The sequence below is a fragment of the Parus major genome, chromosome 1A (genome assembly GCF_001522545.3).
Source record: "Parus major isolate Abel chromosome 1A, Parus_major1.1, whole genome shotgun sequence".
Classification (NCBI taxonomy): domain Eukaryota; kingdom Metazoa; phylum Chordata; class Aves; order Passeriformes; family Paridae; genus Parus; species Parus major.
Genome location: NC_031773.1, coordinates 20,691,744 through 20,719,596, shown reverse-complemented (window position 1 = coordinate 20,719,596; position 27,853 = coordinate 20,691,744). Strand labels below are relative to the sequence as shown.

Genomic DNA, 27,853 nt, shown 5'->3' with positions numbered 1-27,853 from the left:
CAGAAGTCACAAAATATTTATTTTAAACATAGCAGATTTGTATTTTAAATGAAAGTTGTACAGAAACTGAACATTGTGCAGGTAAAAAAACATACATAGGCTTCTAAGCACAAAAGGCAAAAGTGTTAGGGAATAACACTGATAAGAATTCAGTTCAAGTGATTGTTAAAACCATAAACCATCAAATGAAGTTTGCAGAGACAAAGAACTATGCTGATAACTGAAGTTATCATTTCTGACTAATAGCTGCAAACTGATCTATGTGCAGGCCTGACCACGCTCAGGTGCTCTGGGGCAGTCGGGTGTCACCATCAGAGAAAGTGGCAACCTACTGTGGGCTGCCAAGGGCAGGGCAGGAGAGGGGCAGGACTAGACCTCTGGACATCTAAGGGGTCACTAGAAGCCTTCCAGTCCTGCCAGCAGCTGCACATAACATGCAAGAGTGCACTTGTCACTGTTATTCACATGTGAGGTGGTTTGGTGTCTTCACCTAATCAAAGAGTTGTAAGAGCTGGGATCTTTTTTGCTACACTCTTCTGAGTTGCTGTGCTGCACTGCTCTTCAGTGAGCCCTTGAGCTATAGCCTGGTTGGTTTTAAACAAGCTAGACCCTGGCAGGAAACAAACACAGTCATTTCATTTTAAAAGTACAAAAGGGATTCATGCTTCAAGATTGATCTGATTGCCTCATTGTAAAATACAAAAGTCAAGAAGAATTTTCCATGGTTTGAGGTTTCTCGTAATCTAAAGGCACTTCTTCCAAATAAAGTGAAAATACACTAAATACAGCATAGCCATAGAAAAGGAGAAGACCTGGCACGTACCTCAGTGAAGTACATAACTAAAACTCCTTTTAATTCATCAGGAATGAGATCACAAATAAATAGTAAGTCACAAATATTACTTATATACTATTACAGTAAACTAATTAGACTCATCTGATTCAAAGAAAAAAAAAACTTTTATATGGAAATTATGAACAGAGCAATTTACAAATAGTTAATGCCATTATATATTAATCAACTCTTAAAATAATTGTAGGTGCATTTCCACCATTTGTCCTAAAAAAAATCTGGTCAAAGCAAGGAATATAATAGAAACATATGAAGAGTGTGTTTCTGCTGGTGCTCAGTACAGTGATCTGTGCCTGCAGTCCAAGCTAAATCCACTCCTTGGGTACCCAGATCTCCACACTCTGAAATTCTTTTTCCTCCATTTCAGTGCTCTCAGGTGGGGAGTATAATATCAATATTCATCCCTGCACTGCAGGGTTGTTAATTTGTACTTAAAACATTCCTAAAAGCTTTAAAAATAAGTTAGTAATAATAACAAATAATCTCAAACGTTGCATCTGACCCATCCTTAAACTACTGGAAAACAAGTCAAAAATCCTGCTGAGACCCTATTTTCCTAGTACTACCAACTTGATTGTTCATAACTGGCTTACTTGCAGGATACAGTCTCCAAAAACATCATGCTTAATCATTTACTTTTGTCACTAACTTAGTACATCATGACACAAGTAAGACGCTGATTGCTGAAAGTCAGTTTATATATAAATCTGCATTTCATTTCAACAAATTATAAAAACATGAGGTCCAAGAGATGAGCAACTTTACAAATCACTCCCTTGTCTCTTTGTGTATTATCCACTGCATACACCAATTTTAGTCACAGTAGTTTTTGAAAACACATCCTTCATTAAACAATTCTACTCTTTTTTCTTCTTTAATAAGATACTTAACCATAATTTATGCCCTGAAAAAAGAGTTTAGGGAAATTCTGTGACAGAATGGCATGAGGGTTCAGACATGTCAGGCCTTTGTTGTCATACTGATTCTATGAATAATTCAGAAAATAACGTAAATGAACTGCTGAAAATCAACTGACACAAAACTGTATCACTTGTGATGGTGGACAAGAGTTCTCATAACTGGTGCAAAATGGTTATTTTCTTCCATGAAGATATGCAACTTGAAGAGAGAATACTGGTGTCAAAACCTGATTTAATGGAGAAGTGCTTTCATGGACCCCTGTAGACCTCATCATCATATTCAAGGCTAAGGTTATAACAGCCAATTCTGTACTGGGAAAATTAATAAAAGTCAGGGGCAGCTCAGAAGCAGTTAAGAGATTTCCTTTGGCTAAACAACAGTTGCCACATGATTGTAAGCCTTTTCAGAGCAGACCTGTAAAAATATCACATCCAGTGGGAGTGGTGAACATAAGGCCACAAAGAGAACTGTCTCCCCTTTTTTGTGGTTCATGAAAAAGTAAAAAAAAACCAGTTTTTCAAAGAGAAAATAATCTATCCCAAATAAAAGGGAGAATAATGAGTTTATTATCCTGAAACTAATGTTTGCTTATTTGTTTAAAGATAAAATATTTCGCCACAAGGACAGTAAAGCACTGGAGAACATCAGTCAGGGAAATTGTGCATGTTGGGTTTCATGTTGGAGAGTTTCAAGATGTCTAGACAAATCCCTGAGCAACCTGATCTGAGCAGAGTAATAACCTTGTTTCGAGCAAGACTGGATGCTTCTGAGATCCCTTCCACTTGAAATGCTGTTATTCACTCTTTCCACTGCTCTTGAATAATCGGGAAATTACTGACTAAATTGGAAGGTGATAACTTAAAGAAAGTAAGAGCACTCTTTGCCTGCAGAACCAAAGGCCCGAACAAGCCACGAGCTCCTGCACTGCACATGCTTCTGGGAAAATACCATATAATATAATCCAGGGTTTGTATCTTGGATTAGTTACTGGTATCAGCATTTCCCTCTGGTACCTCACTTCATTGGCCAAGTGTTGTATATCTGTTATTATAACCATTACTGCAGGAGATCAATAAACACTATTTGTATAGTGGCAGCTCTTGACTGCCCAGTGACGGTCATAGTCCTGTTTTGCCACTCTATAAAAAATTGTGATAGCAGCCTCAATCAACTGCTAAAAGTGTGGTGACATGCACCAGTACTTACTTCAATACTTACACAGAACTTAAAGTGCTTCTTTAATAATTCACTGCAGCTGAACCTGCAACTCATAGCTACAGGAAACTAACTACATATGCAACAATGTTATACACTGCATTCTGGCATTACAGAGGTCATGACTGACATCTCTAAATACACACTACCAAAAATAAATGTAAACCATTAATCAAAAACCAAAAGCATTTGTTGTTGTTGTTGTTAGGAAAAATGGGCACTATCTTTAAAAGACAGATTGATGTTTACTACTGTCATACAGGCATCCTAAGGCATGATCCAATCTAAATACATCCAGATTTCATTCAGACTACTAATTACATGCTTTGTGCAAATTTTCATGGATCTTCACAACAGGTAAGACTATAGTCTTTACGGTGAAAAACGTGTAACAACCAAATAGAACATCATTTGAAGATATCTTTGAACTCCAGCTTACATTCTGACCACATTGCACTGTTTTGTGTTTAGAACATTACAATATTAACACAGTCTAGTAACCTTAAACTGCCACCTATCCTGCAGATATCATGAGCCTTCTGGTGAAGATGTACTTGACTGACTGTTAAATCTTCATCTCTGACTTATGGTTTCATTCCTGAAGGGGATATATTTACTTTTGGCAGAGAGGTATGATGATAATTTAGTCTCCATTTGTACAGATCAGCTCAGATCTATCAACATATGTCTATCCAGAAAAATAGATATTTTTTAATTTTTTTTAACAAGAGCAACAACATATTTTAGTGAGGTCCTGGGAGGATGTAGGCTAAACATATGCTTAAGAATGCATTCTCCTTCCAGGTTACAAGGTGCTTAATAGATAAAGTGCTGTGTAAGTGGCCATGCCGCTCTTCTCCATTTTTTACTGGTCTGTAAACTATGGGTTCAAGACAGTCCCCTCCCTGATCTTTTGTTTTTGATCAACACAGTTCCAAACAGAGCTTGAATATAGAAAACCAGCATGCTCTCTGACAACCCCCAAATAAGTAATAACAAGGATTTGTATTTGAAGTAATAAAATCTAAATTTTGTTATTTTGCTACCCTGAGAATGGGGGGGAATTGCCAGTGATAATGGCTATGCACATTTATTTTTACCTTCATAACATGAAGATATAAAAATTCAGACTAGCTGAACTAGATTAGAAACCTGATCTAACTATGATCTTTAGAAAGTCTAGCACTCTTCCTGATTAGACTCTCAGACTGGATCATCAGTCTCTGGGACTGTGAGATACAGCATTTATAGTAATGTAGATCCTTATCATTGTGGTGACTGAAAGCATTTTAAGTGACTCACCACATGTGAGAAAAAAAAGAAACTGTTTTTTGTTGGTTTTTTTTTTACAGCCCAGTGCCATTTGTAGTTGGAATGTTGGGTGCCCAGCTTGGGTAAGTATAGAGATCAAATATAGGCACTATCCACGTCATAATTGCAAGCATAACTACAGCAACTCCGATGATGTTAATGCCCAAGCCAGCTTTCACCTAAAGAAGAGGAAAAAGAAAGCAGAAATGTGCATCAAGTCACTGAAGAAAATTTTTTAAATGCCAAAAATCCCCTTTAGGACTTTTGCTTAAAACTCACCATGTCCATAATAGTTAAATGACCATATGAAAACACAATGGCATTGGCTGGGTTTGCTACAGGAAGCAGGAATGCAAAGGAAGTACACAAGGTAGCAGGTATCAAAATGAAAAGTGGATTCACATGAATGGCTTCAGCCTACCAAGAAATTAAAGAAAATACAGCTGTCAAAGGATGTATTTGTCAAATTAAATACAGAAATACAAACTTTCTATATTAACACAAATGAAATGTGAATGGAACTGCCAGTTTAAACAATGAGAAATCACCTTTTTGGGAAAATAATTTTTTTAAGAACAGTACACAGGCATGAAAAGCAAAAGCACTGCAAGAAAGATGATAAAGCTGAATTTGTATATAATACATTCTTGACGATCCAGATAAAGGGATCACATGTACCCTCAGTAAAGTTGTGAATGACACTCTGTTGGGTGGGAGTGTTGATCTGCTGGAGGGTAGGAAGGCTCTGTAGAGGGATCTGGACAGGCTGGATGGATAAGGTTCAACAGGACCAAATGCTAGGTCCTGCCCTAGGGTCACAACAACAGCAGGCAGTGCCAGAGGCTGGGGGCAGACAGGCGGCAAAGATGCCTGGTGGAAGAGGACCTGACCTGACAGCAGCTGAACTTGAGCCAGGGTGTGCCCAGGTGGCCAAGAAGGCCAGTGCCATCCTGGCCTGTATCAGCAATGGTGTGGCCAGCAGGGCCAGGGCAGGGATTGTCCCCTGTACTGGGCACTGCTGTGGCCACACCTCGAGTGCTTTGTCCAGCTCTGGGCCCTTCGCTACAAGAAGGACATTGAGGTGCTGGAGTGTGTCCAGAGAAGGGCAATGGAACTGGGGAAGGGTCAGGAGCACAAGTCTTTATGAAGAGCAGCTGAAGGAGCTGGGGGTGGTCAGCCTGGGGAAAAGGCATCTCAGGGGAGACCTTATCACTCTCTACAACTCCCTGAAAAGGAGGTGGTGGGAGTTGGTCTCTTCTCCCAGGCTAACAATAGGACAAGGGGAAATGGCTTCAAGCTGCACCAAGGGAGGTTCAGGTTGGACATCAGGAAGAATTTCTTTAGTGAAAGGGTTAAACATTGGAATGGACTCCACATGGAAGTGGTGGAGTCATCATCTGTGGAAGCTTCCAAAAAACAATTGGACAGAGCAGTTAGTGTCATGGTTATTTGGCAAAGTGACTGTAAGTCAAAGGTTGGACACGATGCTCTCAAAAATCTTTTCCAGCCTAAATGATTCTGTAATTCTGTGAAAAGAGGAGTACCATTTATTTGAAAGAAAGAGAAAAGGCATTAGTATGTGTCAAGGCTGGCCAAGAGGAAAAGCTACAGACTGGAAGACAATCAGGAAGTTTTGAAGAAGAAAGAATTGGATGTTTTGATAAAGAGAGTGAGAAGAAAGAACAGAATTGATCTAGAGACAGAAGAAAAGTGAATTACATACAAAGTACATCTCTTAGCCCTCTCTTCTCTTTGTGACAACATGCAGTGTTAACCATTTTTGCTTAAGATGCAGTCCTGAAGAAGCCCTAAGAGAAGTGTCCTTTTAAGAGCTTCAAACATTCACAAATAGTAACGACAGCATCAATTTTCACATGTTGAACTGAACTGGAGTTTTCTGAGGTAATTTTCTTCACAGTAGCTTGTATGCTTTGGAATTGTGCTGAACACAGTGTTGACAATATAGGGATGTTTTCCTTCTGGCTGGGCAGTACTTACACAGAGCAAAGTGTGAGCAGAACTTTTCTCACTGCCACCTTGATGAGGAGGCTGGGGTGGAATTGGTAGGAAACACAGTCAGGACAGCTGACCCCAGCTGACCAAGGGATATTCAGCAGTATATGACATCATGCTCAGTACATGTAGCAGGGTGAGTTTGGAGTGGTGGCATTTCTTTCCTCAAGTAACTGCCATGTTTGATAGGGCCCTGCTCTCCTGGAGATGGCTGAACAGCAGCCTGCCCAGGGAAGCAGTGAATTAATTACTTGTTTTGCTTTGCTTACATGTGGGGCTTTTGCTTTCCCTGTTAAGTTGTCTTCATCTGAACCTATGAGTTTTGTAGCTTTTCCCTTTCTAGTTCTGTTCAGGACTCCACTGGTGTGGGAGTGAGCAAGCAGCTGGCTGTGGCTTGATTGCCATCTGGGTTTAAATCATGAAATGAACTTTTATCTAATTTTGCTAATTTTTCAGCATCTCTTGTTAGAAAGACCTAAAGCAACCAAATATCCAGTGCATAATATAGGACAGCAAAAAATGTGCATGAGGTATTCTATTGAGACTTTATAAAACTCTTCACTGAGCAGCTCCATTATTACATGGGTGATAGAGGAGATGTGGATTAAAAATAAGCTTGTTATACTCACCAAAGGAGAAAGTATGGGCAAAAAGATCGTAATAGTAGCTGGGTTGCTGGCTACTTCTGTTACTGAAGTGACAATAAGGCAGGATATCAGGATTACCAGCCACAAGGGTAATGATCCTAGAGGGGTCAATTTACTTGCTACCCACTCAGAAAGTTTTGAAACCTGTGTAAGGAATGTGAGAACATGATTATGTTTAGCAAGTCACTGAAAGGAAAATGTAAAAAATGGTATATAAAAAATGGTATATAACAGGACTTTACTCATCTTCTAATTGTGAAGTATTTAGGTAAAAGAGAAAAATCCGAAATATTTTCCATATTTCTGCCACATGTTTTTAAGACCATTTTTCTAATTCGATGGTACCATATAGGAGCCCATGCAAACTATATTCCATTTATTTATATTTGCATCACTGAGGTGGTTAGAGGAACCTTAATCACAAAATGGTAATATGTGTATATCAGATGTGTATTCATATCCAGAGTCTAGATCCAAAGCCGCTTGTTTTACTGGAGTATTCATGAGGGTCCACATGGGAATTATCTCAGTGACATTAAGGCTTTGGAAACAGTGTCTTCACAACTCCTGCGCCCATCAGATTTATAGTAAGAAACAGTAGTCATCATTGTGCATAGTCTTGGAAGACATAGGAAACTTATTTTTCTCTAAACCTGCTTTCTGAACATCTTGAACATTTGTCACATTTATCCTGTTCAATACTGCAATAGAATAACTTGCTAAAATAAGAGAATAACTGTGAATTCACTGTATGTCTGAGTTGCTCCTGATGCGCGTTATTTATTCAGTATCTTCTATAAATTGTATTACCTCGCAGCCGTCTGCCAGTGCAAACCCGCCACCAACAAGAATAGCTATTTCCCAGGGCATGCATGACTGAAATTCCTTCCAAGTAATCAGGGGAGTGTAATCAAAAACAGCTAGAAAAAATAAAATTAAAAAAAAATATAGCCCCCCCCAACCAACATTTAAAAGCATATTGACAAGCTCTTGAAATAATCTTCCTGAGGAAGTACTTGGAAATAATTCAAACACAAAACCTTCATCATTGTAACATGAACAAAGTCTGACAGAAACAACCTGTGCTTCCAGGGACAGATCTTTAACTGGGGAAAACTGTCACACCTTGTAGATGTTAGAGCTGTGATGGTTTCCACCAGTGGAGCACTGGTCCCTTTCCCCTCCTTCCCTGTGTGGAAGACAGCTGTGGGATATCAGTGAGTTGAATCAGTAAAACTGTGTTATTCAGACAGATTGCTGAGAAAATGTAGTTTCACTTAGACTCCGTTAGGTTCTGGCCTTGTATTCTCTGTGAACCCCTAGATCCCATTGCTTTCAGCAGCACACCTGAACACAAAGAGGACAAGCCAGCAATGTACTTAAAACAAAAATTCTGGAGAGGAAAAATTACATAATGAATTAATGTACAGTTTTGAGTTTTATAGGGTACCCTAATCAAGCAGTAACATTTTCAAAACATAAGCCTATCCCTGCCCCATGCAGTCCCATTCCAAAGCCCATTGCAGTCAGTGGGAAGATGGTTTCCATTGGTGTCCATGGGCTGCAGGCAGCAGTTTCCTGCACAGCACTAGCTCCTGCTGCTCACATTGTATAATTGTTGGCACTGACTTCCAGGCCAGGGATGCTTTATACCCCAGTGCTTTATATCCTCTATAAAGACTTCAGCATTAGTATTTAACAACGTTCCTCTAAACAGTGCAGCAAGTTACATTTACAGTAGCATCTTAGATACCTTATTGTAGTAAAATTAACATCAAAATATACTCAACTGTTTTCTCCATTCGATGTCCTAGGCAAAGTTTTTGCTGGAATAATAAAGAACAGGAGGCCTATTGCTAAGGCAGCTGTTGAATCCGTAATATAGCTTTTATACCTGAGGAGAAGTTAACAAGAAAAAAACACATAAATATATATAGTCAGAAGAAGGAGGGAAGTAGAGAGGAAGAGGATAGGAGAGCAGAAAAGTGCACAGTCTGCTGTGGTCTGACCATAACCCTTTTTCCTCATCCCTTGCAACACTGGCTATGGTGGAAAGAGGTAGAGGAGTAAGGAATGAAGGAGTCAGGCTGAGCCTGGAAAAAAGAGGATGGGGGAAAAGTGTTTAAATTTTTGTCTTTTTTCTCTCACCATCCAACTCTATTTTTAATTTGCGGTTAAATTAATTTTTCCCATATCAAGTCTGCCCATAATGGTAACTGATAAGCAATCAGTTATCCCTGTCTTTATCCTGACCCACAAGCTTTTTGACCTTATTTTCTCCCCTGTCCTGTTGAGGAGAGGCAGTGAGAAAGTGGCTGGGAGGGAACCCCGCAGACAGTCAAGGTCAGCTCCTCATATCTATAGAAAATTTGCTGCAGGCCTTTTAAATTCATAAATAAACATCTTGGGTAAGCATGTGTTATTTTGCCACACAGAAATAGGGTGAGGGAGAGGGATATTCAGGAGCAGCTGATGCTTAAATAACATTTTAATGATAAATTTGATAATTTTATATTTAATAATAATAATTTTAATATGTTCTGCAATGGATTCAGTTTAAGAGGCCTTAAAGAGCACAGTGCATACCCACAAAGGGCAATGCTTTTGTCGCTGAGCTTTATTATCATCCTCCTATGGCTGTTATTACTGGGGTCACAGTCACAAGGGTCATGTTTGGTTTTGGTCATTTCCAGTGCCTAAGAACTGTTTGCACTGCTGGTTCTTAAACTGCTTCAATATCCTTCTAACTTGTAAAAAGTAGCCCCAAGATCAGGCAAGGTGCAAAGCTGAGCTGTAAGGCCATAACACGTCCAAGCCTGTTACACTGGTGACATATCCCAGTCTGTCTCATTTCAGTCAAGGTAGTGATTAAAATTAATAGAAATTTTACTGAAGAAAGCTAAGCAAACACTTTCTTAACCTTGGTATTTTTTTTCTATTTTCTGCAAGTTCTCCTGTAAGATTTTCTGAACCAATACACCAATATATTTGTTCTTTCAGCCCCAGACCATATGCTTTCTAAATATTCAGCTACAGTAAGTCCAATAATAACTTCCCATCAGATCTTCCCAGCAGCTTAATGTTTTGTACTGAACCAGAGCTTTTCACCAAAGGGAAAAATGTTTCTCTCAGTTATATACTACAAATATCTAATCTGATGTATCCCTTTGCTTTCTTAGGTGAAATTAAAAAAAAACCAAACCCTTAATACACATAGCTGACTTACACCAAAACCAGCATAATTTTAGCTAACACTGTCACAAAATGAAGATGCCATAGAAGTTGAAGTTTTGATATTTTTTGATATTTTCTGTCTCCTGCTTCCTAGTGTCTGCCTGCATAGAAAAAAAATTTTGAAAAAATGTTACTGTATTTTTATGGTATATTAAGGTTCTGCCTGTATATCATCTTTAGGACCAGATGTACCAGGTCTAGAGACCCAAAATATCTTCCCCTTGGATCCTAGCCTAAATTCTTTTAAAACTTGCTAGAAGTTTTGAAGGAAAGTGAGATCTATGTACAGAAACAATCCATACTGACACTTTCCTCTAGGCAGCTCCATTTTCATGGGATGGTTGAGTTTGAAAGGGGCCTCTGGAGGTTTTCTGGTCTGACCCCCTTTGCTCAGGCAGAGTCAGAGCCAGCAGCCCAGGACTGTGTTCAGACAGTTTTTTAATATCTTCAAGGATGGAAAATCCAAAACCTCTCTGGGTCACCATCACAGGTAAAAAACATTTCCTGATGCTCAGGAGGGATCCTGTAAGTTTGATTTTGTGCCTCTTGTCTCTCATCCTGTCACTGAGCCCCACTAAAAAAAGCCTGACTCTTTGCTCCCTCTCACATAGTTTTAAACATTGTCAAGGTGACCCTGCAGCCCCTTCCTGCAGGGATTGTCCTTCTCCAGATGCAGGACTTTGCAATTACTCCAGCTGAACCAGGGAGTGCAGCTTTTTGCTCACAAACTTTGTATTCCTGATGCAAAACATCATTCTCACAAAACCTGCTTGGGACACACACAACATCCTGCCATCAGTCAAACTGTTATGAGGACACACACATGATTCCATTCCATACAGAAGCTTTTCAATCATTATCAAATTTTGAGACAAATATTTTTAAAAGCCTATTTATCCAAGTTGTAATACATATGCATACATAGCATATACAACATCTAGCTGCTTGTAAGAGTGCAAATCTGATTGTGCTATAAGGAAGCAAAAAACCTGTTGATTCATGAGACCTCACAATGACTCCAGCTGAGACCATTGTAGAGAACATGGCTATGGAGAAAAATACATAGTGGTCTTGTATTAGAAGTAAAGAAAGCAATAAATCATGAAGAAAAAATACAGTATATTCAGGCAATAATCTGAGGAAGAGTGAGGGAAGCCCAGCTTGCCCACATCAGCTGTAATCATCTGCAGCTCAGTGCTGAACTTTCTGTTTCTTATGAGGCTCATAAACCCAAAGGCCAAAGGCCAACCTGGAACTCCTCTAATTGAAGCCAATATCCTAAAGCCTGGAATCAGACCAGGACATAGAAGGAAACTGCTGTAGCAGAAATGATGTTTGATCCAGTGGTGTCAACAGATGGGAAGGAAACATGCATTTTTACCCTGTGCTTCTCTCTATAATGTTATACAATACTTATTAAAATATCCTGTCATCTCTCACAGAAGGACATTACAGGTGCAGGGCAGGACAGCAAAGGAAGGTTTAGTCTTTAAAAAATATCTAATTTTTTCTTAAGAAAAATTAATTAGTAGAGGTAATGTATTTTTGAAAGGCATCTAATAAAGCTGGAAATGATGGGCTCTACTCAATACTGCTACAGTAGAAATTGGATTAAAAATTTGCTGACAGTATAAAATGTAGCTCTTAAAAAGTATGAAAGTAATATAATTAAATAGCGGTACTTCTGCTGGGATTTCAAAAATATCGGTGTTTGCGTATTAAAGGGGTATTCAGTAATGTGAGGATGCACACAAGGGTCTGAGCATATGAGCATGGGTGGTGACAGTGATGGGAAATTTTGTTTGAAGCAAAGATTTAAGCATTTTGTTTAGTTCATCAAGTAAAGCTTATAAGGTGAAAAAAATCATAAGATACATATACTTTTAAAGCACAGAAGAGTTTTTGATCCAACAGAGAAAGATAAAAATAGATAGCTGGAAGCTATATTCAGACAGAAAGCAATATGTTAGTTTGTCATTTTTTGGTTTGACAACAGACATGACTATCAAGAAAGTTAGCAAATTTCAAAATCTGAAGAACCTGGACTTTGCCACCCTAACATCAAGTCTGGTTTCTTTCTGGAAATTCAGATTTTGATAGAATAAATTCCAAGTGGGTTTAGCACATGGAACAATATAACACTTTTGATCTTCAGCATGTTAGAATAAAAGATCAGACAGCCCTCTCTGGCTTAAGACCCTGAGGGTGGCACAATTCCCACCTCATAGGACCCACTCACTAGTCTAGGAGTGACATTGTGGCTTTTTTGTAGGGTAAGAGCTCTTTTCAGGTGGCAGAACTTCCCTTAGGCCTTATTGAGATTGTAGGATAAAACTTGCTTTGGTAAGCAAGTTCTATCAGATTTCTGTAAGGGTGAAGAATATTTCCTTAGAGTTGTTTCTTGTACCATAAAATTTAAGAAGTTGTGCACATCCCTATCTCTGTACTTAAATCCAAAACACTGAGCAATTTTTTTATGCAGGTGTCTTAGGGAACAAGTATGTAAGAGATGTAATCCACAGTTCAGTGCACTGCTACAAGCCTTTTGGACATCACAGCAAGAGAAATACTGTTCCTGAGATCTGAAGGGTTTTCCCATTTCTTTCTTGCCTCTTGTTTAGTTTGGATTTATTTCTATGTATATGCCTTGCCCACAGCTGTACCTGTGCTGACCCTATGCTCCATTCATGTATCTTCACTGAGAATTTTTTGTTGCTCAGAAAGTGTTAACCTAACTTCTTGGTTTTATACCTGTTAATATAATTGATTAATAAATTAAAACTATCTACAAATAGGGTGTGAATAGTAAGAGACACTTTCTTTCCTCCTAAAGTATGAAAGGAAATTTATTTCTCTTCGGGTTGGCTCACAATATAATTCGGCCTAATGTGATATGACACATGCTTGCAGTTCTTTCCAAGGACAGCATTAGAGAGCATCCACAAAGTAACATCCCTGTGCTGAACCTGTAACCCTGCTCATTTCTGAGGGTGTTATTTCCTATTAATGAACAAAATCCTCAGACAAAGATAACCATTTTCAGATAGAAACATGTGGCTCTCTGGATGGAAAAATTTGAACCATAAGTCCCATATTTGAAAGGTTGTTTTCTGTGTGTTTCTTTCAGTTTAATATGTAGCTCTTTAAACAATGCTGGGTGAGCCCTGGGTGTTCATAGGAAGCAGGAAGAGAAGCCAACCCAGCCTGATTGCTTAGCTAGATGATTGCTTAATTAGGTCACCACTCCAAAACCCTTTCAAGAGTATATTGTTTCATATCTGGCCATGATCATCAGCTCTGCTGTTGTTGTAAGGGAAAAACAAGTGTTCTTTTTTAATTTTTTCTGATTATTTAAAGTAAATAGTATTAAAACAATCTTCGGTTTTAATACACTTTTTAATGGTATTTTTTTTAAACAAAATAATTTTGTGTTACAATTTAAATCTTTGAAGTGCTACAATTATTCCTTGTGACACCCCCTCCCAGACTTTCTGGAAGAGCACTGGGAAGGTGTCTAAGTGGTGGAAATTTATTTAAAGAGAGAAGGCATGATGTATGTGTGTTCACATGTAATTTATCACAAACACACAGAAAAACAAAATGAAAAATTACCCTCCTAGTCTAGGCCTATTACTGGCCTTTGGGATAGCCAGTAATGAGTGTTAAATCCATAAGGACCTAGAAAGCATTAAGTCTTACTTGTCCCAATAATGCAACTACTTCCCACCACTCCAGAGCAAAACTCAAAACTTTATCACAGAAAAACAGAACTGAAATGACAGCAATTACAGCAAGAGAAAAGAAGACATCACAGTAATACAAGTTCCTCTAAGACTAACTGATTACTTAGGAAAAGAAATCCAGGTGATCCTGGAGAATTTGCAGCAGAAGGAAAAAAAAAAACCACAATAGTTCTTGACCTTTTGGTGTTTAGTTGAACTATGACTTTAAGGAAGTTATGCATGGATGGACAGTAACTTATATGATTAATTTCAGCTGTCAAAGCAGGGGGATGCTGCTCTGTACACATATAAGTGTGCTGTCACTAAGGGCAGTAGATCAAAAAATTCTAACCAGATTTATTCTTTACATTTAACATTTGATGAGGAAGTGGGGTACTGTGGCATCACTTGTTATGCATTTTCCCTCACCATATTCAGCCTAAAATCTAGTAATAATCCCTCTTAAGTGACACTTTATCCTATAACAGGTTTAACACACTTCAGGTACTGCTCACATACATGTGTGACGTTGCTTTGGAGTTTATCTTCTGTATACACTACAAAGGTTGGAAACAAGTTCGGCCCAGCAAATTTCTGAAATATTGAAAGTACTTTAATTTTTGAAAATTGTTAAGAAAAGAAGATATGTAGTTAAGGCACAGTACAGTTCTTGGCTTATCAAAAGAGATCACTTACTTTGGGAAAAGTGAAGACCATCCTGGGATGAAGCCAGGATCTCTGGTGAACCACAGGAGGGTCATTAGAATGAACAGGACAAGTGTAACAGTTTCTGGGTAGCTATAGCAGAAGTAGAATGAATTATAAATTTTTCTGAATTAATACTTGGATTTACCTGCTCTTGTTTGCAGATTTATAGTTTGAAATACCTAATTGGTCCAAGTTTCTTGTACTCCTCCTGAATCACCTTTGATGAGGCCTCTTCTCTAGCTGTTTTCTTCTTGCCACACCTAAACATGTTTTTAAAACTGGAATATAAAGCAGCAATATTGAATGATGAGTTAATAGTGTACACAGAAAAAGTATCCAACCTTTCCAGTTACCAATAGTACTTGATAAATGAAAAATCTTCATTTTACAATGCAGCATCTCCCATTTAGTTATCACACATCAAACTGAGCATACTGGAATTAATTGACAATGTCCAGTGGGAGACTGACAGAGGCAGCAACAAAATGTGTCCTGTTATTGACCAGCTCATTTGGCCAGGAAGGATGAAATTTGAATCATGTGAACTGATTGAAAGAATCATATATATAACTCTATTTAATGAGAGTCTCTTTAAATCTATGGCTTTGCTTTTGTTTGCTTTGAATTGAAAAAGTTTTTATCAAAGTATTGGTCAACAGAATATTTGCTACAAGCCAGGTTTTTATTCTTGGATAAGACTCTTACACAATGTTATAAAGAACATTATTAAAAAAAAAAAAAGAAAAATTAAACTATAAATGTTCACATATAGAATAGTAAGCATGGGATGATTCTGTCTGCTTAAAACTAATCTCACTTTTCATCTTGCACCATAAGTAGCCATGTAAGTTTGGAAAGCTGGTGTCCCAATCTCTCCAGATGTTAGCAAACCCATGGAAAAAAAGAATCATCCCGAAAGAAGTATTGTTCTCTCCAAAATCATAAAAGCCCAAGCTCTGTGGAGAAACAGAGACCCTACCATACCATATAAATTTAGGAAAAGCAGAAGTTTCCTACCTCACATTTACAAATACAGTAATCCAGTTTATAACAGACATTGTTCAAGTATTCACACAAATGCCTCACTCCATCTATTCCTATGACCCTTCCAGTCAAAAAAATTGTATATAATTTCAGTATTCCTCTGTCTTACACACATGCACTGGTTAATAATAATGTGTGTATATTATAAAGAAGTGAGTACACTCATTTGTGTTGTGGACTTTTCACACTGGGCTGAATAGTCCAGGATCCTTGTTTTAGGAAATTCTTGTCCCATCCAGAGACTGAGCCATACTAATCAAGGCTGCAAAATCACTGTTGCTGCATCTTCTTCCTACTGAGCCTATTAAACTAAGATGCAACATTTACTCATGGTACAAATTATCTTTTATATCAATAACCTTTAGTTTTATTGATTATACCATTCACTTACTCAAACCCAAGAAAAAGCCACTGGAGCCAGACCCAGGATAGCAGCAAGATAATAACTGCAATGGGGATGGAAAGGATAAACCAGGATCCAAAATTGATGCACTGGCAACCTGGGTAACGTCTGGATGAAAGAAAAAAAAAACAAAAACAAAAAAAAGTTTAGATCACCTTTGCAAAGGAATGAAGACTTGTGAGAATTGCCAGAAAGCACTGGGGAGGGAAAGTATTTCTGGCTGGCAGCAGCAGACTTCAGCATGAGGTGGCCTGTGGTATCATCCTGCCTCACCCTCCCATCCTGTTCCTGGTCATCATGACCACTACAGGAACCAGCTGAACCAGTTATTTGAGCAATGGATCATCAACTGACACTGACTGAGGTGTGTCTAAAGTGAGTTCAGTGAGCAAGGGAGGGCCCTGCACAGTCTAAGGGATGTTAGGACTATAAAGAAACAGAACTTGAAAGAAAGGATTTTTTTTGACGAGAATTTCACACAAGAAAATATACTCAAATGAAAAAGCTCCAATGAATGTAGAAGATAACAGTAGAAGCAACACTGAAACTTGTATTGTTTAGATTTCCATAAGTGATTAAAAACTGATAAAAATCAAAATTATTACTACTAATTTCCATAAATGTTCATTGGCCAGGTGGATGATCTCTCCACCCACCTTGTCTCTTTGAGGCTGTCTCAAGCTACTGTTTGTAAATGTGGGTCACTCAAGCAGAGATCTCCCTTCCATGTGCATTTAAGAAAAGGAGAAAGGCTTTGGGCCTCTGAAAGAAATTCCTTTACTGTTGAATTTGATTGATGCCAGATAGGCAAAAAGGCAGAGTAAAAACAGCTTGTTTTCCAATTTACTTTGTGAACAGAAGTTACTCTTTCTTTGAGTTCCTCTAGCTCTACTGAGAGAGCTTGTAATGGTAGAAGTGAGAAAATTCAGGTCTGCATGAGCACCTCTCCTTCTTGATGCAAAAATCAGATGGAAGGGAAAGAAAAATATCCAGACAGAGGACATCTTAATAGCTATTTCTAATTATTAGCCAGTCTTTTGTATTACAGATCTTGCTAGAAGGAAAATAATTGTGATGATTCCATAGAGTGCTTAAAGCTTTAATGCTTATTATAAATGCTTTCTCCAGTATTGTGCAAATTTTAGGTTTGATCTATATTTACTATGATGCTTATATATATTGCAAATAAAGTGCTAGCAGGGACCAAACTTAAAACCCTGCCCTTTTTTTGGAGTGACGCTCCAAGCTGCGACTGCACATAATGATGGGACAATGAAACTCCCAATATGACAATACAGAACATAGAAAGCATTGTGCTGTTACATCATTTGTTGATTACATGGCTGTGTACCTTTTATTACATGGTTAGCCACATCAATTTTTGAAATTAAAAATTCCAAGATAAGAAAGTTTTGACATCAGTGTAGGAATGATCTAACATTGCATCACTTGCTAAAGTGTTCATGATCTTTCCTGAAATATGTGCAATAATTTTTTACTGAGCAACAAAATGAGCTCTTGAAAACTTTATTCTAAAGAATCAGTTCCATTACAAAATGTTAGTTTATTGTACAATAAGGTTCTACAATACATATTGTAGAACAATACAATATTGTACAAAGGTTCTACAATAAGTTTGTACAGGGATGAATATTTGTGTAAGCATTTCTCGTAATCTGAATATTGAAGTTAGGTATTCTTTATCTCCATAGCAAATATTCCTCAGTTAGAATGGATGATCAGTTTAAATGTTTTTTTTAATAAAATAATCTATTACACTGTTCTAGTTGGATTATCTGCTAATGTGGGATTACCTGCTACAGGTCATGACTGAAGCAAGGATGGACAGGACACACTGATTTCTTTCCTAGACCTATTTCCTCTGGAAAATGAAAAAGTGTGCTTGATTTTAATAATTCTCCTTCTACAGTGATTTAGTGTCAATAGCGGTAAACTTTCTGCAGGCAAACACTACAAATGCTATTAATAACTGATCTTCAACTATTTTGTCATGTGCAGTACAAAACAGTGGATGGAAGGCAAAAAAGGATTTTGGTTTATTTTCAAGATTGGAGTAGGACTATTACTATTCAAATGGTAATTTGCAGAAATAAAAAAAAAAATTATCAGCAGCAAGTATTGGATTTCAAGGGGTTTGGAATGAAACATCCCAATTTTCTTTTCAAAGAAGTTCTACTTAAATAAGAAAATGAATATTAAAATACACTTTAGAAAACCTTAAAACATTGTTCCATTGAATGCAAAATTTCAGTCTGCTTTGAAATTATTTGCTTTTTTGTTGATTAATTGACCTATATTTCTCATTTCAACAGTGCTTAGCCTTCTGAAAGTTTCCTGATGCTGTTTGCTAAGCATACTGAACTTATTTTCTGTTGCACTTATAAATGAATAACATATCTTTAGATAGTGCCTGTTCTATTCATGCTAAGTACTGCTTTCCTCCTCAGAAAGGAGCTACCCAAACAGTAAAGTACTACTTAACCAAACAATGGTCATCTTGTTCCATGTGTTGGCAGATCACTTATGGACTTTCTCCGTCTAAGATAAATACATATATGCAATTTCTTTTTATCTCCTTAACAGACAATTAAGAAAAGCAATAGAATCAAATAATATCAAATCAAAGGGCAAGGTTTCTAATGTGTCTTAGGGGAGCCATGTGAGAGCTCAAGAAAGAAAGTTAAAATTCTGAACTAAGAAGAAAACAAGTAATATAATACAGTCTCTTACGAATTGAAGTGCTCAGTAAAAATCAGATTAGTCGATGTTCCTGTGATTGTTGTCAGTCCTCCAATGGTAGCAGAATAAGCCACACATAAGCACATCACTTTGAAAATCCCACTGTATTTGTCCTTTCTGCTTTTTCTCTCTGCTTCAGTAGGTGGTAGGTTCTGCTTAGAAAGTATATACACCAATTAATGTATAAGAAGGGCTCATCATCAAGCACAAAAATATAACTTGAGGGTATCTCAGAAGAGCCAGAAAGTTTACTGTCAATATATTTATCTGCAGTGTGGTTTGGTTCACAGTTACACTGGTAATGCAATTATTCATGTAAAGGAAAAGGAGACAGAGTCATATCCTGAAGTCCTTTCTCTCCTGATCTGCCTCAGTCTTTACAGAACTGCCTCTGTGTAGATTGATGCATATACACACACCTCGTATATAGTTTGTACTCAGGTGAGGTTCCTTAAACTTGTGTAAAATGGAAGGACAAAATCAGTAATGAAATAGCTATACAAGCAAAGTGTGTACATGTGTGTGACTACAGGTGTAATTCTTATTCACTTCATTGCAACCTGTGCCATTTTAGGTGTGCCATAGAATTCAGATTTAGGTTAAAACTAAGTTTCACTGCATGATAAAAGGACACTTTAAGTACCTGTTCATTTCCTTTTTCATTTTCCTTTTCAACTGTGCATGCAGTACTGCCCACATTGTTGTTATATCTGGAAAAACAAAGGCATGTATTGTAAAAAACAGATATTCTATTTAGATGAATTCTTAGGACAGAATTAATAACAATTACCCGTTAACTTGTTTTTCTTTCTCTTTCCAATCTGGGTTTTCATATTCTCCTATATTTTCTGTAAGACAGTGATGCAAAGACAGAAGAGCATTTAAGGGAGTAAAACTGAAAAGACTCCATCAGCATGTCTCATCCCATGCACTCACTTCACATCATCCCATCAATACATTTGCCAATTACCAATTTCAGAAACAGTTGATATGTACCCTAGTCCTTCATGACTCCTGTTCCTCAGAATCTGAATCTTCTAAAGAGGAGAAATATTTCTAATTTACAATCCCACTGTGTAGGTAATCAGTCTAGATTCAGTTGTTCTTCCAACATTACCCTATAGCTTAAAGAGCTCCTTTTTTGTGCTAACATTTAAGCCTTAGGGTATCTATAACCTGGAGTCATATTTCTTTCCAGCCAGATTATGAGGCTGATAAGCCAGCCCCTTCCCTTGTCCCCTCCTCTCATCCAGCTGCCACCTTCTGCACCTGTCCAGTTTTAACTAATCTTTGTGACCATGAGAGAGCTCACACAACTAATCCAAGAGAAGTCTCACAGTGAAGCACTTGATGATACAAGTACTTCTCTGGCCATTTAATTGTGCTTGCTGTGTCAATTACTGCTGAGTGAGGGTGGCAAAGACAGAACTGCAGCGTGTGCCTACCGTCCAGCTCCAGTGCTGGGTTGGTGGAGCCATTAGAGCAGGACATCTCCAGCTCATCAGCTTCTGCTTCAGCTCTGATGATCTGCTGGGCTACAGCTTCTACGATTGGCATCACCATGGCAGCAGCAGAGGTGTTGCTCAGCCACATTGACAAGAAAGCACAGCTAACCATGAAACCCAGCATAAGCCTGGAATAGGAGAGAAGAGTCTATGACTGCTAGTTACATCTCCTATCATGAGTCTATTTCATATAAATAACTTTGTCAACAGAAAGGCTGAAACACTGAAAATTTAAAGCTTGTGATTTTGAGAACATTTTTGAATTAAAATTGTCTCAATCTAAGATACTGAAATTATCATATTTTAAGGTTCAAATATGTTATAAAGTGAAGCAGAAGCAATAATATTTATCTACAGAATTCTACTATATTTGAACAACTTTTGAAGAAAGAGCACCATGCATGTGTCAAATTCAAATGAGAGTCAAAATGGCTACACTGCTGAAGTTATTAATCTTGTATTGTACAGTCTAAGTCAAAACCCTGGAATTATCACTTAGATTCTAGACATACCAATTCAGTTGTTATAGGAAGAAATATTAAAAATGCAGAAGTGGTACAAAACTTAGTTCTTATTCAGAGCAGCAAGACAAGTGTGGGCATTGTTTGGGCTTCAATAAATGTCATCTTTAATATTAAATGGGAAAGCGAAGGTCATTACAATTCTTTAATCTGGTTTTGGCTCAGATTTTTCTAAGTTTACAAGTAATAATGCAATACACTGAATTGCATCAATGACTGAAAAATCAAACGTTCCAGGTCATTCCTGGTGAAGCTGGATTGTAAATTATGAATACAGGTCACAATGTTGTTTTTAACACATTTCTTGGGGTGGGAAATGTGAACAGCCCTCTTGACTCCCTGTTCCCAGGCGCTGTTACTGACATTAAACACCTGCCACACATCATCACAGCAAGAGAACTCAGTGGAGGGATGGTGGTGTTGCACCTTTCTCTCAGAAGACATCTGCACAATTTGTAAAGTTCTTCGCCCAGCCTTGATCAGAAGCTTCAGAAAAAATGTCAGTTTTACTTAGTACATGAAGCCAATATAGAAATTATATAAAAATCATATAAACATTATTTGATGATGTAAAAAACCCCATCAAAATATCCCTCATAGCCTTTAATTTCAGCTAAAAGCAAAAACATTTCAAACTGGATTTTTTTCTCTGTAGGGGAACCTTGTCTTTCTCTATGCACTTTTAATTGTATAGTGATGAAGTGATCTATAGACCAGTAAGTCACAGACCTTACTCAACACAAATTGTCATCAGTAGTGTAAAACCCATTAATGGCAGTTTTCCATTAGGTCCTCAGACAGGAGTTGAGGAAGAATTGTGTTTCTTCTGCAGAAAATATGGGTCAGAATATGCACACTGAAGATGAATTTTCACACTAGAAAAATGCCATTTTAGTAGAACTTGCAAGAGGATTTATTAAGGCATTCACTAATGTATTTCAAAAGTATTCATCATGAATTTCCAGTGTTAGATGGACTGATGGTCGGGTATAATGGATGGTCAGTTGACCATTTGGTACAATGTGGTGAGCTCTACTGAGAAACTCTAAAAGTGATTACAAAATAATAAAATATATCCTATCCTGTTCAGCCCTAGTTTTCCTGCATTATTTTCTCTGTGGTATTGGTAAAAAATTATCATGTATGGAATCTTGGATAATTATTTCATTATATCCAACTATAAAGTCACTCTTTGCTTTGCAGTGCACAATCAGTATTTTATTATCCTTTCTAGCCCTTCCAGGTTGCATAGATGTATTCACCTTTCTCTGCCACTCTGCAGACTTTACTGCATAGCTCAAATAACAGAAAGCCATGATCACAGGATAATCTGGGCTGTGAAAAAACCCTTAAGACCATCAAGTCCAACCATAAACATAACACTGCCAAGTCCACCACTAAACTATGTTCTTAAGTGCCACATCTACACATCCTCAAATACCACATGGATCATGACTCAATCACTTCCCTTGGCATCCAGTTTCAATGCCAGACCAACCATTCACTGAAGAAATTTTTCCTTTTATTCAATTTAATCCTCCTCTGGCACAGCTTGAAGCCATTTCCTCTTGTCCTTTCACTTCTCACCTGGGAGAAGAGGCTGACATTCCCTTGGCTACAGCTTCCTTTCAGGGAGTCATATGGTCACCCCTGAGATGCTTTTTCTACAGACTAAAGAACCCCACTCCCTCAGCTCCTCCTCATAAAACTCATGCCTCACACCCTTCAAGAGCTTCATTGTTCTCTGGACTTGCACCAGCACCTCCTTCCAGTAGTGAGGGGCCTAGAGCTGAACACAGGATTTTTCCCAAAGAGAAAGCTACCAGCTATCAAAAGAGGCAAAACTAAATCAAAATACCTGTGATATTTAAAATAAGGTCAGTCAAATTACTGAGGAATAGAAATAATTCAGCATTCTCATGAAGTGTCATTAATTAAATCACTTAAGAGGCACCTTATTTTTTAGACCTGGGGTTTCTGATATTCTGAACATTTGCTTCCTTTCTGCTTCCTGGCAAGGAGTCATGAGCATGATTTATTCTGTGCTCTGTAGATCTTATGTGCAGCCTTACTGGTACACTGGCAGATGACTGTCAGCTAAACATTTTCTGCAAGTTTGTAAAGCAAGCAAAGAACAATTCTTTCACTTCCTAAGATATATGTTGAGAGCGAGTAAGCAGAGATTGTGATTTCTTTTCCCTTAGTACCCCATCCAGTTGAAAAAGTGCCCATCCTTTGATATTTTTTCATATGTAGACAAAGGAAAACAGCTTAAGTAAAGACATTATGTTAATGTGTTTTTCCTTCCCCACCACCCGCTTAGCTTTATGATTTTGTTTCCCCCTCACTGTGTATTTCAACTAGTTTTGTATTTTTGGGAATGTCCAGAATTATGAGAACACTATTAGAATAAAAAAATTTGGCACAGAAGAGATTTTATGTTGTAGGCATTGGGTGGGAATGTTCCAATGACCATCAAGAAACAGGACCCCTATATTATTCACAAACTAATCATACTTTTTGTTCAAAAGGATCATTATTATGAACAGAAGTACTGCAAGGAACTTTCAATTAGAATTTCAACAAAATATTAAAATGTCACCTATAAACCATACATATAAAGTTAAATATCTACTTTGTTCAAGTAGAAATAAAAGGCTGGATTTCTGCTGTAGAAAAAGCAGTAGGCAATTATTTCTGGAACACATAGCTTTCCACAAGTATTATTGTCCTTCAAGACATTGTTTAGCACATACCATGCAGGGTTGACACCCACCAGCATCACCATTTTTAAAGCCACTCTTTTGTGAAGATTCCATTTTTCTATTGATGTTGCCAAACAAATTACTCCAATCAGCAGCAGATGAAAGTCTTTAAAATAAGCAGATGCTACCTAAACCAAAATTAAAAACCCAAAAAAATCAAGAAGGAAAACAAATACATTTTTAAAAAAATTAAATGGTGAATTTCTTTTAGCATTTGACAATACCATTTTAATGAAAAAATTCAGTAAGATTATATTATGAAATAAATAAAGAGACTTTTTTTTTCTTAAAATGAAACTGTTAAAATTAAGTTCATTGAAACTGTTCAATTAATTTAACCATGTGATTCAAGAATAAATGCACTAAAGTGAATATGGTTAAAACAAAATAAAAAATAAAGCTTAGAATAGAACAACCCAAAATCATCAGTCACATCTCCCATACATATTAAATCAGCAATTAAATATTTTTGTTACTTTTTTATCTATCCAACAGGTAAAATAAAAACTTTAAGCATAGACTTAAATTATGATTATCTGTGATTTCATCCCTTTGGCATGAAGATGAATACTCAGCAGTTTGCACATGGGGTCATTATTGTGACATTTTGCCTCTGTTAAGGATATTTCATAACTATCTGGCATTTTCCCATCAACTGGCATCTAAACAATGATCCACTGTCTAGAAGAAATAATTAAAGAAGTTATTAAAGAAATGATTAAAGAAACATGAACAAGTCTTGAAGACAAAGCATGCAAGCAAGTCTTGAGGCAGAACTATTGTGATTGACACTCAGAAATCCATGGATTTGCCTGACATGTTTCAACATTATGTGTTTCATTCTTTGGAGTTTTGATTCCTGAAATGCACAGTATAAAAGAGAGAAAAATAAAGATTACCTGCTTGGATCCCATTATACCAAACAACGGGAACATAAAGGCAGGAAGCAAAGCTGAAACAGCCAGTGGCAAAGCTTCTGTGAGCCAAAAGATGGCAATTACAAACAATGTGTATGCACATTCTGCTTCCTAGAGTACAAAAGACACCAATAAAAAACATGAGTTGATCATCCAGGAGAAAGAACATCACAATTCAAAAAGTACAGCTCCATCATTAGAGAGATTCCTCACACCTGGAAAAAGTATGAGTCAAAGCACCTGAATTTAGGTTAGTTATTGTGTGCTAATAACAATCCTGCTGAGATATGAAACACACTCAGTAAAAGAAGTGTAGAGATTATTTTCTAAGAGATAGTAAAATTATTTAAATGCTATCACTCAGGAAAGGTGGGAAAAAGTCAGCTGCCTATTCCTTCAAGGACAATTAATCATCTAGGTCATTCTGGAGCATTCTCAGGCCACGAATTCCAATAAATCAAAGGCATTCTGCCTCTGTCAGCAAACCTTTAAGACTGCAGTAGTACTCACAGACAATAACTTGTCAAATTTTTTCTCTCCTGAAGTTTTGTCATCAGTAGCAATTAGGCAAGGATATTATCTAACAAAAAAGGTATGATGCAAGCCTGATAAGAAACACAGCTTTTGTTTTTAAGGCTTGTAATTTTAGTGAGTATCTTTTGTTTCAACTCCTTAAAATCAGGAATTTTTTTTTTTCCTTTTTTTCTTTTTCTCCCAGGAGAATAATTTCCAACGTTGCCTTAAAATGCAGCACCAGACAAATATATTAACGTGAAGTAAACTTAGTTTCTTCCAGAGTATTGGAAATATCTTTTGTGTAGTTTTTAATTTATATTTCTGCTTTTAAGTAATGGTTTGGAACCCTTAGTGCCATTGTTTAGAGTATGAAATTACTCAACATCAGCAGAGATTGTTTGTACTGGGAAAGGAACAGCTTAATGATGTGGCTCTTGGAACCTTAGACTGGAAAACAGCAATATTAAACCTAAGTCAGTGAGATGTGGCTATCATTTATTTTGGGGAAGACATTTTTGTTATGTATGAAACAATTTGAAAATATTCATTCACCTAGCAAATGTTCATTTTACTGAAGTGAGACATTAAGAATTTCCCATGAGTTTCCTCTCAGAAAGGTAACTGAAATACTGCAACAGTGCTGTGAGAGTGTGAAGCACATTGCTCTGTAACCACCATCAAACTGTGGTGCAAGGACTTCTGAACCAAATTTTCATGTATTGTCATACATGGTGTGTATAATGCACACATGATAACACATCTCAGAATTCCAGCTCATTCATCAGAGCTGTACCAAAAGAGTCACTAATGACATTGTTAGATAGCTGTTTCATCAGCTTGGAGTTGTCACAAGAGTTAGTGAGTGCCAGAATTTACTTCAAGTAAAATAAAACTATGGTGTCCTGTCATAGATATTGCTCTATTTAGGAACCAGAGGGAATTAGTCAGATCACTGATTTCAGTAATTTCCTATCAGACAGCACAAAATGTGATGAGCTTAAAATCCTTCATTAAACAAGAAGTAATTGCAGCTCTTTTCCTGAAAATTCATCTCCATTGTCAATCATACAGAGCTGTTTAAAAGAGTCCAGAAAATAATAATGAGAACAATATTTTCAATGTAGCCCAGATGTTGTTAAAAAGCAAATATGTGATTCAGAGCTTCATGCATCCAGTACAGAATTTTACATTGAAGCTGTCTTCTCTATGTTTCTGTGATAATACATTTTGTTGACAAAAAAAATAATCACAATGCAAACATTATTATTCATTTAAGGTCCCTTCCAACTCAAACTATCTGTGATTATGTTAATCTGAAAAGGTCTGGAAATCTCAGTCTTTACATGCAGGTGCAAAATGATTATCTCTCCAAGCAGGTCACTTACTTTGGTTTTGATGATAAGTGGAAGTGGAAGTAAAAGCAGTGGGGTGAGGACAATGAGCAGGAACCTTCGGTAAACCAGGAGGTATCTAAGAATCTTCATGGTTGATGGCTGTTAGATGAACTTTCCTGAAGAAACTGCCAAAAAACATGTCTGACTTTAAATAGCTGACTCTGATTAATATTTTTCCAAGCTATCACCTTTAGCCATTGCTAAAGCAGGCCAGTAAAGCGAGTTAAAATTAAATCTGGGTCTTTATTGTTTTAGTGAGTTTATTAACAGTAGGTTGATAAGATAAGTGTTCTCCTTAAACCAAGGCTAGATGTCAGCCCTCTCAGGACTTTCTCTCCCTGCCCTTCCTTGTAACAAGTTTATGTAATTACAACAGGTTTTGGACACCTAGAAAAATAAAAACTTCATGTGCTCTCCCAGTCACTGTTGACTTCCATAGGAAGTCAGAACATACAGCAGACATAGAATATAACTTCAAAGCCAGTTAGGGCATTTGTGTGAAATTATAAGCAAGATAATTTTATTAAACAGAATAAAAAATTCTTCCTCATCTTCTCCATCTGTGTAGATATTCAAAACTTCATAGGACAAGATCCTGAGCAACCAGACCTGAACTTTGTTCTGCTTTGAGTAAAAGGTTTGAACTAGATGACTTGCAGAAGTCCCTTCCAGCCTCAGCCTTTCTGTTGTTTTCATCTGTCTAGAATCTAAAGTATATGAGAAAAACAGGGACTTTTTTCTGTCTTTCTGGGCAGGGAATAGCTAATTTTCTCTTCTCATGCAGAAAAAGGATAAGGTTGTTTTATGTGCATCATATAAAGTTTTGATGAAGTCTAAGAGTAGGAGACTTTTTAAGACAAAAGTCAAAAATAAATAAATCTTTTTCCCTGAACTCTCCTCTTTTTCAATAAAAAGAAAACCTGGTGCTGTCTTTGTAATACAACAAAATAACATCAAATAAGGAACAGGAAAAGATAGGAAAGAAACTTGTATGCTATCTGTGGCTGAAGATTAAAAGGGGGAAGAGCACATTGTTTTGTGCTCGGGATCTTACATGAAGCAGAAAATCGGAAGAGGAGACAGATGAAGGAGTGTTTGAGCTTCCATAAGAACCACCCAAAGGACAGGTAATAAAGGTAGATTTTTGTTATCCATATAACCTTTTGATTACAAGAATCCCATGTGTCAGGGTGCAGGCAAAGCAAGTGATCAGATTGTCAGTGCTGAGGACACACTTCTGGTTTCAGGGAGGTAGGACTTTGGCTTTGGGAAAGCAGTGTCTCATATCTAACTGTCAGAAAGAAATTGACTGAAAACCCAAAGGTGGGAAATAAACTGGAGGAAGTATAATGAAATAACAGCCTTGCTACTGGGGAACTGGGAAAACAGCTTTGACACAACCTA

At 37.3% G+C, this 27,853-nt stretch overlaps 1 protein-coding gene across 2 annotated transcripts; it reads right to left on the bottom strand.

Moving 5' to 3' along the window:
• Positions 1 to 26,736, bottom strand: SLC13A1 (solute carrier family 13 member 1). 2 transcript variants are annotated; one of them, XM_033514686.1, is made up of 15 exons: positions 26,441 to 26,736; positions 24,522 to 24,650; positions 23,614 to 23,750; positions 20,277 to 20,464; positions 19,622 to 19,679; positions 19,475 to 19,541; positions 18,823 to 18,986; positions 16,060 to 16,179; positions 14,804 to 14,902; positions 14,613 to 14,714; positions 8,751 to 8,854; positions 7,771 to 7,880; positions 6,943 to 7,104; positions 4,580 to 4,717; positions 1 to 4,479 (listed from the first exon to the last, which is right to left on the bottom strand). In XM_033514686.1, the coding sequence occupies exons 1-15, from the start codon at positions 26,537 to 26,539 to the stop codon at positions 4,336 to 4,338; spliced, it is 1,821 nt and encodes a 606-aa protein (XP_033370577.1). In that variant the 5' UTR covers positions 26,540 to 26,736; the 3' UTR covers positions 1 to 4,335. The 2 variants fall into 2 exon arrangements, with proteins under 2 accessions (XP_033370577.1, XP_033370578.1); XM_033514687.1 differs by having other exon boundaries at positions 18,823 to 18,983; positions 26,441 to 26,732.
• Positions 26,737 to 27,853: the final 1,117 nt, after the last annotated feature.

Excerpts from the sequence above, each read along its gene's own strand:
- SLC13A1 (XM_033514686.1), bottom strand. The coding sequence starts at position 26,539 with ATGAAGATTCTTAGATACCTCCTGGTTTACCGAAGGTTCCTGCTCATT. Across the intron at positions 18,987-19,474 it reads ATGAAAAAGGAAATGAACAG|CAGAACCTACCACCTACTGA; the intron begins GTACTTAAAGTG and ends ATACTTTCTAAG. Across the intron at positions 14,903-16,059 it reads TGGCTTTTTCTTGGGTTTGA|TTTTAAAAACATGTTTAGGT; the intron begins GTAAGTGAATGG and ends TTTATATTCCAG.